Here is an 11,175-nt window from a genome sequence, read left to right as displayed (position 1 = left end):
AAAAAAAAAAAAAAAAAAAAACAAGAAAGAAAGAAAAAAAAGGAATCTGTTTTCTACAGGACACAATTTGACAAACTGGTTATTTTACCAAGGCTTTCACTAGAATGGCATGCTTTCCTTTAAGGAATCAAAATGAAATGATGAAGCCAATAAAAGCCCCTTCAGAAAACTGTCCTCATACCTTGGCTACATAGTCCCTGTATGGGGTTCCTGGTCTGTGGTAAGAAAGAATGTCACTTTCTAACAGGCCTAGAAGCCTCAAGTTACCTTGGGACCTCAAGAGGAGAGAACTCTTACCCAAGTCATACAGGTATTTGACGTTGCCAACCTAAGGCTTTAAAAAGGTCTCATCTGAAATTCCTTAAGGAACAAAGTTTCATTAAAGACAATTTTAAAAGGAGGCTGTATGGCAAATAATTATTCTCACTGTGCTTTATGCAAATAATCAGGCCAAGTATAATAAGACTTTATTTTGTGAACGAGTCAGTTCTATCATGATTTGTCTTTAATAAAACTGAGGACTGGAGAGAAAAAAATTATGTTTCAAAAACTATGGTACAGCTATTATTAGATTCTAGTCTCATCAGTTGTTTTTGAATTTTTGTCTGCAATTTAGACTAACCCTTCTTATTCCTGTGAACCAACCAGTGATCTCTGGCTGCAACTCAGAAGAAACAAGATAGATGAGTAATGTAAAAATCTGGATCAACATTCTAATTCTGAGCACACATTGGAACCAGCTAACAACCCCATGTGCCCAAGTCTTAGCAGGCATAACTATAGCCATCAGCTACCCGAGCATATTGGCAGCCTCAGAATTGTTTGGAGTTATCATCACCCCCTTATTTTGGTTTGGTATTCTTCTAATTCTAATAACGCTATTTGTCTCCTTTTGTCTTCAGGCCATCAAGTTCCAGATGATGTCACTGAGGGATGCAGTCTTCTCAATATTCAAGAGCCATCCTTCTACAGAGAACCCCTAGACTGCTCATCAGTGGGACATGACAGAGGCAAAAACCTGGCTGGATACTGCTTTCACCAACCCATGGAGCCAACTGTGCCCTGACAGCTAGCAAGAGGCCAAGGCCTGCAGAACAACCACTAAAACGCCTTTCTGTCCGCAGGAATCAGTTACAGAAGATTGACCTTCATCCATTTTCCTCAAAGAATTAGGGTATTGGAGTCTTGAGGGGGGAAATGTTACAGTAGGTAGCTAGTCAGGCTTGAGCAGGGCAAGAGAGGGCCTAACCTCCAACCCTGCCACACACACACACCAAAAATTTTAGGCAACCATCAGGTGATGGTCAGGTGGTTGTTAACTGTCTCTCTAAAATAATAATTGGTCACAGCCAACACCAAGGAAAGTCAGTCTCCCAATAACTAGAAACACCTGAAACTGGTGACCAGCAGCATCCTAATAAGATCTCAGGAGTTGGGTGAATGGGCTCAAGCTTGCACATTAAGAGGGAACATTGTGGAGTTCAACTAGTCTATGACCTTCTAGGGACATTTGACTGGTAAGGGAAGAATGCCTCAAATGAGCATATATACAACTCCAGTAAACACACTGTGCATGCTCTCCTCTCAAGTGCTAGCAGGCCACTGCACGTGCAGACAGCCCCTCCCAAAGGAAGAAAAAGGGGAGAAGGGATGCAAGGCCTTGGAAGCATGCTAATGTATGAAACCCCAAGACAAAAGGTCAAACCGTGCACTTATCTCTCAAATCATCCACTTTACCGTCTTCCAAGGTGATCTCTCAAGTCACCTGCTTCACCCTCTTCCAAGTGTACATTACCTCCTCTCATTCCTGCTCTAAAGCTTTTTAATAAACTTTCACTCCTGATCTGAAACTTGCCTTAGCCTCTCCTTCTGCTTATGTCTGTCAGTCAAACTCTTTCTCCTCAGGAGGCAAGAATTGCGATTGCTGCAAACCTGTATGGATTTGCCACTAGTAACAAAACTTACAAAAATCAAAGACAGAGAATTTTGAAAGCAGCAAGAGAAAACATTTGTCCTAATTTCAAATTATATTAGAAAACTGTAGCAATAAAAAGAGCATGGCATTAGCATAAAAACTGATACATAGATCAATGAAAAAGAATAGGGAACCCAGAAATAAACCCATGCATATGCAGTTAGCTGATCTTCAACAAAAGCACCAAGATTACACAATAAGGAAAGAATAGTGAAGGAAATTAAAATACTTTATCCCAAAATACATTTCTTTGACATATTTTTAAATGGCTGCTTCTTGGCCAGCAGGCAAAAGTGGCCTTGTGAAGCTATTCTAATTGGGGAAAATTTGCATCTGTAGAGGATCTCCATTAGTGAAGCCATCTCTACATCCCTTCCTAAGCCTTCCCCCAGATCCAGGAGAGGTTGAGAGTCTGACACCTTGATTATTTATTTAAAACCTTTTCCTCCACCTCTGGCAGATGAACTGATACCTTTAAAGATCTGAAAAGAAACATTTACTATCTATCCTCTCTGAGGGAGGCTTCATCTACATAAAAAGGCCGCCTTTGCTAGTCAAGCCTCCTCATTTCTCTCTCTTTAAACCTGCCTTGCCGTTAAACCTGATTTGCCTGTTTCTAGACTTGCTCATAGTCTGCATTCTTTACTTCAGCCTCAGGATAATATACACATTTCTGTAACTCATTGGAAAGTTGGGCTTTTATTCTGAAGGCTCCTGTGGATGCATGTTAAATAAATTTTTATGCCTTTTCTCCTATAAATCAATCTGCCTAATGTCAGTGATTTTTAGCAAACCTTTAGGGGGCCAAGAGCCTATGGCTCTCACAGTAATTTTGTCAATAATGGGCTGAGAAAAATGAATATCGACATATAAAAGAAAGAAATTGTACACCTATCTTACAGTGTATGCAAAAATCAACTCAAAATAGATTAAAGAGTTAAAATAAAAAACTCCTAGAAAACGTAGGGAGAAAGCTTTCTGACATTAGTCTTGGCAGTGCATTTTGGATATAACATCAACAGCAAAGTCAACTAAAGCAAAAATAAACAAATGGAACTATATCAAACAAAAACTTTCTGCACAGGAACGGAAACAATCAACAAAATGAAAAGAAAACTGACAGAATAAGGGGAAATATTTGTAAACCATATCTCAGATAAGAAGTTAATATCCAAAATATGTAATGAACTTGTAAACCAAAAATAAAATTCTAAGCCCCACTACCTACCTGGTGGACCCTCCCCTCAGCCAAAGGCATTTCAAATTGTCCTAAAAAACTAGTTCAGGCCATGATGGGAAGTGGCTCAGACATATCTCACAAACATCAACATAGAGACCTTAAGACTGATAGAACAGGCTTTTAAAATCTGATAAGAAACACCATCTATTCTCTCTGAAGCCTACCTGTGGGCTTCGTTTACATGATAAAGTCTTGGGCTCCATTCCCTTCTATTTGATTCCCGGTCTTTAGATAAAAACTCTTTCAACCATTTGCTAATCAGAAAATCTTTAAATCTGCCTGTGACCTGGAAATCCCTGCTTTGAGTTGTCCCACCTTTCTGAATTGAGCCAATATACTTCTTACATGTATTGACCTATATCTTGTGTCTCCCTAACGTGTATAAAACCAAGCTGTACCCTAACCTTGGGCATATGTTGTCAGGATGTCCAGAGGCTGTTGTTCACAGAAGCATTCTTAACCTTGGCCAAAGAAACTTTCTAAACCGATTGAGACCTGTCTCAAATACTTTTGGTTTACAAACTCATATAAATAAATAGCAGGAAAAAAAAACTGATTTAAAAAGGGGAAAATAACTTGAGACATTTTTCCAAATAACACAAACAAATGGCCAAGTATATAAGACGTTTCTCAATTTCACTAATTTCAGGTAAATGCAAATCAAAACCACAGCCACATATCACTTATAGCTGTTAGAATGGCTATTATCAAAAAGTCAAAAAATAAGTGTTGGCAAAGACGTGTGAAAAGGAAGCCCTTAGGCACTGTTGATGGGAAGGTTAATTGGGAGGTTTCTCAAAAAAATTAAAAATAGAATTACTATATGATCCAACAATCTCACTGATACATATGCAAAGGAAATAAAATCATGATCTTGAAGAGATACCTGCATTCTCATGTTCATTGCAGCATTATTCACAAGAGTCAAGATATAGAAACAACTTATGTGAGCATCAATAATGAATGGATAAAGAAAATGTGGTATATACATACAATGGAAAATTATTCAGCCTTAAAGAGAAGGACAAATTGGTCTATGTGACAACATAGATGTACCTAGAGAACATTATGCTAAGTGAAATAACTCAGCCACAGAAAGACAAAAACTGCCTAATTTTACTCATATGTGTAATCTAAAAAGTTGAAGTTACAGAAGCATACAACAGTAGTTACCAGGAGGTGTGAGGTAAGATAAATGGGGATTTGTTGGTAAAAGAGTACAAGTTTTCAGTTATAAGATGAATAAATCTGCAGACCTTATGTACAGCATAGTGACTATGGTTAATTAAAATGTATACTTAAACTTTGCTTAGAAAGCCGGGTGCAGTGGCTCAAGCCTGAAATCTCAGCACTCTGGGAGCCAAGTTGGGCAGATCTTGAGGTCAGGAGTTCAAGACCAGCCTTGCCAACATGGTGAAGTCCCATCTTTACTAAAAATACAAAAATTAGCCAGGCATGGTGGCAGGTGCCTATAATCTCAGGAACTTGGGAGGGTAAAGGACAAGAATCACCAGAACCTGGGTGGCAGATGTTGCAGTGAGCTGAGATCATACCACTGCACTCCAGCCTGGGTGACAGAGTGAGACTGTCTCAAAAAAAAAAAGTTGCTAAGAGAGTAGATTTGTTTTTGTTTTTCTTTTATTTTTAGATGGAGTCTGCTCTGTCACCCAGTCTAGACTGCAGTGGCACGATCTTGGTTCACTGCAACCTCTGCCTCCTGGGTTCAAACAATTTTTCTGCCTCAGCCTCCTGAGTAGCTGGGATTACAGGCACCTGCCACCACACCTGACTAATTTTTGTATTGTTGGTAGAGATGGGGTTTCATCATGTTGTTCAGGCTGGTCTTGACCTCCTGACCTTAAGAGATCCACTCATCTCAGCCTCCCAAAGTGCTGGGATTACAGGCATGAACCACTGTGCCGGCCAAGAGAGTAGATCTTAATTGTTCTCAACACATGAAACACACACAGTAACTATGTGAGGTGATTGATATGCTAATTAGCTTGATTGTGATAATCATTTCCCAATGTATACATATAACAAAATATCATATTTTACACCTTAAATATATACAATTTTTTTTGTTTGTTGTTTTGGTTTTTTAGAGGCAGAGTCTCGCTCTGTCACCCAGGCTGGCGTGCAGTGGCACGATCTTGGCTCACTGCAACCTCCGCCTCCCAGGTTCAAGTGATTCTCATGCCTCAGCCTCCTGAATAGCTCAGATTACAGGCATGTGCCACCATGCCCAGCTAATTGTTGTGGGTTTTTTTGTATTTTTAGTAGAGACAAGGTTTCACCATGTTAGCCAGGCTAGTCTCGAACTCCTGACCTCAAGTGATCTGCCCACCTCAGCCTCCCAAAATGCTGGGATCATAGGCATGAGCCACAGCGCCTGGCCTACAATTTTTATTTGTCAATCATACCTCAGTAAAGCAAGAGAAAAAAAGAATCTCCAAGAAACACAGCAACTTTGACAAAAGGGTTGGGCCCAGAAATGGATCATATTGCACTTACTTTTGACATCTGTAATCTCTTGGGTACCAGCCCAGCGGGGAAGACTACATGCAGAACTATTTGGCAATGGCATCCTAAGGAGAGCAAATAGAAGAAACAAGTTACAAATTTATGGATTTATAAGTCACATGAAGCCTATGGATTACTGGGATTTCCATTCATCTTTTTTTTTTAACATTTATTTTAGGTTTGGGGGTACATGTGAAGGTTTGTTATATAGACAAAGCTTGTGTCATGGGGGTTTGTTGTACAGATTACTTCATCACCCAGGTATTAAGCCTAGTACCCAATAGCAATTTTTTCTGCTTCTCTTTCTCCTTCCACCCTCCACTGTCCAGTAGACCCCAGTGCCTGTTGTTCCCTTCTTTGTGTCCATGTGTTCTCATCATTTAGCTCTCATGTATAAATGAGAACATGCAGTATTTAGTTTTCTGTTCCTGCATTAGTTTGCTAAGGATAATGGCCTCCAACTCCATCCATGTTCCTGTAAAAGACATGATCTTGTTCTCTTTTAGTATTCCATGATGCAAATGTACCCCATTTTCTTTATTCAATCTGTCATTGACGGGCATTTAGGTTGATTCTGTGTCTTTGTTATTGTGAATAGTGCTACATTGAACATTTGCATATATGTGTCTTTAGAGCGGAATGATTTATATTCGACAAAGATTTCATGACAAAGACAACAAAAGCAATCACAACAAAAGTCAAAGTTGACAAAGGGGATCTAGTTAAACTTAAGAGCTTCTGCACACCAAAGAAAACTATCAACAGAGCAAACAGACAATCTACAGAATGGGATAAAGTATTTGCAGACTATGCATCTGAGAAAGGTCTAATATCCAGCATCTATAAGGAACTTAAAGAAATTTGCCAGAGAAAAACAAACAGTCCCATGAAAAAGCGGGCAAGGGACATGAACAGACATTTTTCAAAAGAAGACGTGGCCAAAAGGCATATCAAAAAAAACTCATTATCACTGATCATTAGAGAAATGCAAATTAAAACCACAATGAGATACTATCTTACACTAGGCAGAATGGCTATTATTGGAAAAGTCACAAATAACAGATACTGGCAAGGTTGCAGAGAAAAGAGCACATTTGTACGCTGTTGGCAGGAGGGTAAATTAGTTCAACCATAGTGGAAAGCAGTGTGACAATTTGTCAAAAAGCTAAAAACGGAACTACCATTCTACCCAGTGATCCCATTACTGGATATTTACTCAGAGAAATATGAATCATTCATGTTTTCATTTGGTTTCTTAAACATTTGTTTCTTCTCTTCCTCTCTCTCCATACTCCTAACGATAATCCCACAATCCCATTAAATAAACTAAAGTTGGACTCTATCATCTTTAGTGATTTGTTTGTTCTCTAATTTGTCATAAAAGGGTAATATTTTCAACTTCTGTGCATGAAAACTCAAACATTAAGTTCGTAATTATTTCAAAGGGATTTATGAGGGAGTTTCTCTAGGGAGTTGTTTTCAAAATAAGATAAGTGCTATGAATGAGATAAGAAAGATTACAGTAATTATGTTGGTGTCTGAAAAAAACTAAAAACTTAATATCAGTGGAGTAAATTGGGGACTCACAGATGCAGTGTGTATCTTTTGAAACACATCTGTATCCTAGTTTCCTTGAATCCAAATATGATACTCTAAGCAAGCAGAGACTGGGTGGCAAGAACAGATTATTTTGTACAGAATGAACAAAGTCATCAGTTTCTAGAGTGCACCACGTAGTAGTAATTATTTTCCTCTGATTGAAGGAGGAGGGACCTCAAGCTTCAGGAACCTGTGACTCTGTGAGGTAGGGGTAGAGTGGAATTGATGTCAGCCTAACTAGCCCTAAAATATTCCTACACATGTAATCAGCATACAAATCAGCCCTAATAATTCCTGAGACAGGGGTTGGTGGCCTACCCTGCATGTTCTTCTAACCTGGGGGTCTGAATTTAAAAGTGCAGATTTTTTAGCTCGACTCTCAGCAAGGATTCTTTAGTACATTTGGGGCAGATGGTTCTGATACAGGTGGCAAGTGGGCCAGTTTCTCGACTTCTACAGGAACCACTTCTTTGCTTGTTTTAATATATTTTGTCAGTAAACATGATGGTTTGAGATGTTCCTTTTTTTTTCTTTAATTTTATATAAATAGAATTATATAGCATGTCATCTAGCTCAAAATGTACATTATATTTGTGAGATTATTGAGTGGAACCATAGTTTGTTCTTATTTATTGCTATATAGTATTCCATTGATGCTAACACCCCTGTTGACTCTTCTGTCGATGAATAGTACTTATTCTACATTTTGCTTGTTTTCGTTTTTTTAGCTATTATGTAAAGTACTGCTAAGAACATTATCATATATGTCTTTCCACATACATGTGAAAGTGCATTTCAGTTGGAGTAGAATTGCTAGGTCTAAGATATCCATAGAATTAACTGTAGAAAGTAAAACCAAACTTTTTCTAAACAGTGACATCAATGTACATTCCCATCAGCTGTATATGAGAGGCCTTACTGTTAGACATCCTTACCAACACTTTTTTTTTTAATCATGCCACATGATTTTTAATTACGCATAAAGATCTAACATATCACCCAGGGACCATTTCACGCACTGCTCTGTTTGGCTGCCAGTCTTTTGTCTCTCTCTTCAGCAATGGTGAGGCGGATACCCTTTCCTCAGGGAAGAGAAATCCATGGTTTGTTGCCTTGCCAATAACAAAAATATTGGAAAGTCAAGTGGCAAAGCTGTTGCCATTGGCATCTTTCATGTGAACCACATCAAAAGATCCAGGGTGCCTCTCTCTGTTGGTAATCACACCAATTCTTCCCAGGTTAGCACCCCCAGTCACCATACACAGGTTACCAGTGTCAAACTTGATGAAATCAGCAATCTTGCCAGTCTCCAAATCAATCTGAATGGGATCATTCACCTTGATGAGGGGATCAGGGTAGCGGATGGTGTGAGCATCATGAGTCACAGATGAGGGATTCCTTTTGTGCCCACAAAGATTTTTCATACTTTGCACAATTTGTACTTGGCCTCCTCAGGTGTAATACAATGTACAGCAAAGCGACCCTTGGTGTCATAGATCAGACGGAAATTCTCTCCCGTCTTGTCAATGCTGATGACATCCATGAAACCAGCAGGGTAGGAACCTTGCCATCCACCTTAATGAACCGCTGCATGCAAATCTTCTTTACTTCATCTCCTGTCAGGGCATACTTAAGTCTGTTCCATAGGAAAATGATGAAGGGGAAACACTCTCTCAACTTGTGTGGACTGGTGGATGGACGAGGAGCAAACACACCGATCAATTTATCCAGCATCCAATGCTTTGGAGCTGCCACCCGCTTCAGATGCTTCTTGGGACCACGAGCCATGGCTATGTTAGGCAAGGAAAGAACCCTTACCAACACTTAGTAGGCTTTTTTTTTTTTTTTTAGACTCAAGGAGTACATGTGCAGGTTTGTTTCATGAATGTATTGTGTGATGCTGAAGTTTAGGCTTATACTGAACCTGTCACACAAATAGTGAACTTAGTACCCAAGAGGTAGTTTTCAACCTTTGCTCCCTTCCCTCTCTGACCTTTTGGATTCCTCAGTGTCTACTGTTCCATTTTTATGTCCATGTGTACCCACTGTTTAGCTCCCACTTATAAGTGAGAACATGCTATGTTTGATTTTCGATTTCTGCATTAATTCATTTACCAGCTGCATCCATGTTGCTGCAAAGGACATTATTTCATTCTTTTTCATGGCTATGTAGTATTCCATGGTGTATACACACCACATTTTCTTTATCCAATCCACCATTGATGAGCACCTAGGTTTATTCTATGTCTTTGCTATGGTGAATAGCGTTGCAATGAACATATGAGCACAGGTGTCTTTTTGGTGAAATGATTTACTTTCCTTTGGATATATATTCAGTAATGGGATTGCTGGGTCGATGGTAGTTCTATATTTAGTTCTTTGAGAAATCTCCAAACTACTTTCCACAGGAGCTGAACTAATTTACATTCCCACCAACAGTGTATAAATGTTCCCTTTTCTCTGTAACCTCATCAACATCTGTTATTTTTTTATTTTTTATTAATAGCCATTCTGATTGATGTGAGATGGTATCTCATTGTGGTTTTTCTTTGCATTTCTCTGATGATTAGTGATGCTGAGCATTTTTTCATATGTTTGTTGGCCACTTGTTGTGTCTTCTCTTGAGAAGTGTCTATTCATGTCCTTCTGCAATTGTTTTTTAAGACAAAGTCTCACTCTGTCGCCGAGACTGGAGTGCAGTGGAATGATCATAGTTTGCAGCAATCTTCCCATCTCAGCCTCTTGAGTAGCTGGGATCACAGACACATGCCACCACACCTGGCTAATTCTTTTTTTTTTTTTTTTTTTGGAGAGATGGGGTCTCCCTATGGTCCCAGGTTGGTCTCAAACTCAGGGGACAAGCAAACCTCTTCCTTCCTCGGCCTCTCAAAGTACTGGGGTTACAGATGTGAGCCACCACACCTGGCTCTTTGTGGACTTTTTGAAGGAGTTATTTAGTTTTTGTTTGTTGATTTAAATTCCTTATAGATTCTGGATAGTAGTCCTTTGTTGGATGCAAAATTTGAAAATATTTTCTCCCATTCTGTGGGTTATCTATTTACTCTATTGATAGTTTCTTTTGCTATGCAGAAGCTTTGGTTTAATTAGGTCCCAATTGTCAGGGTTTTTTTTGTTGTGTTTGCTTTTCAGAACTTAGTCATAAATTCTTTGCCTACGCCAATGTCCAGAAGTGTTACCTAGGTGTTTTCTTTTAGAATTTTTTTTTTTTTTTGAGATAGAGTTTCTCTCTTGTTGCCTAAGCTGAAGTGCAATGGTGCAATCTTGGCTCACTGCAAACTCCACCTCCCAGGTTCAAGTGATTCTCCTGCTTCAGCTTCCCATGTACCTGGGATTACAGGCGTGCACCACCATGCCTGGCTAATATTTTTTTATTTTTAGTAGAAATGGGGTTTCACCATGTTAGCCAGGTTGGTCTCAAACTCCTGAATTCTGGTAATTCACTCACCTCCACCTCCCAAGGTGCTAGGATTATAGGTGTGAGCCACCGTGCCCAGCATCTTCTAGGGTTTTTATAGTTTGATGTCTTACATTTAAGTCGTTAATCTATCTTGAGTTAATTTTTTTATATGGTGAAAGGTAGGGGTCTAGTTTTATGTTTCTGCATATAGTTAGCCAGTTTTCCCAGCACCGTTTATTGAATAGTGTGTCCTTTCCCCATTTTTATTTTTGTCGACCTTTTCGAAGATCAGCTGGCTGTAGTGTGTGGCTTTATTTCTGGGTTCTTTATTCTGTGCCATTGGTCTATGTCAACACTTAAAATTAATGGTTTTTTAAATTTCAACTTTTCTGGAGGGTATTTAGCATAAGCTCTTTGTGG

The 11,175-nt window shown here is 39.1% G+C and overlaps 1 protein-coding gene and 1 pseudogene across 2 annotated transcripts in view; both read right to left on the bottom strand.

The window, feature by feature from the left end:
* CUNH4orf51 (chromosome unknown C4orf51 homolog) overlaps positions 1 to 11,175 on the bottom strand; it is a 74,561-nt gene that overhangs the window by 53,849 nt on the left and 9,537 nt on the right. Inside the window, exon 2 of the mRNA XM_037740600.1 lies at positions 5,730 to 5,803. Within this exon, the coding sequence (XP_037596528.1) occupies positions 5,730 to 5,803 (74 nt within the window). The remainder of the gene's footprint in view (positions 1 to 5,729; positions 5,804 to 11,175) is intronic.
* On the bottom strand, positions 8,274 to 9,148 carry LOC108308761 (annotated as a pseudogene). The gene has a single exon (XR_001827036.2). The product of XR_001827036.2 is annotated as a 40S ribosomal protein S4, X isoform-like (transcript).

Source organism: Cebus imitator, unplaced genomic scaffold (assembly GCF_001604975.1).
Source record: "Cebus imitator isolate Cc_AM_T3 unplaced genomic scaffold, Cebus_imitator-1.0 Scaffold4, whole genome shotgun sequence".
Lineage (NCBI taxonomy): Eukaryota > Metazoa > Chordata > Mammalia > Primates > Cebidae > Cebus > Cebus imitator.
Note: the sequence above shows the minus strand (reverse complement) of the source record. Positions and strands in the feature narration are given on the sequence as shown.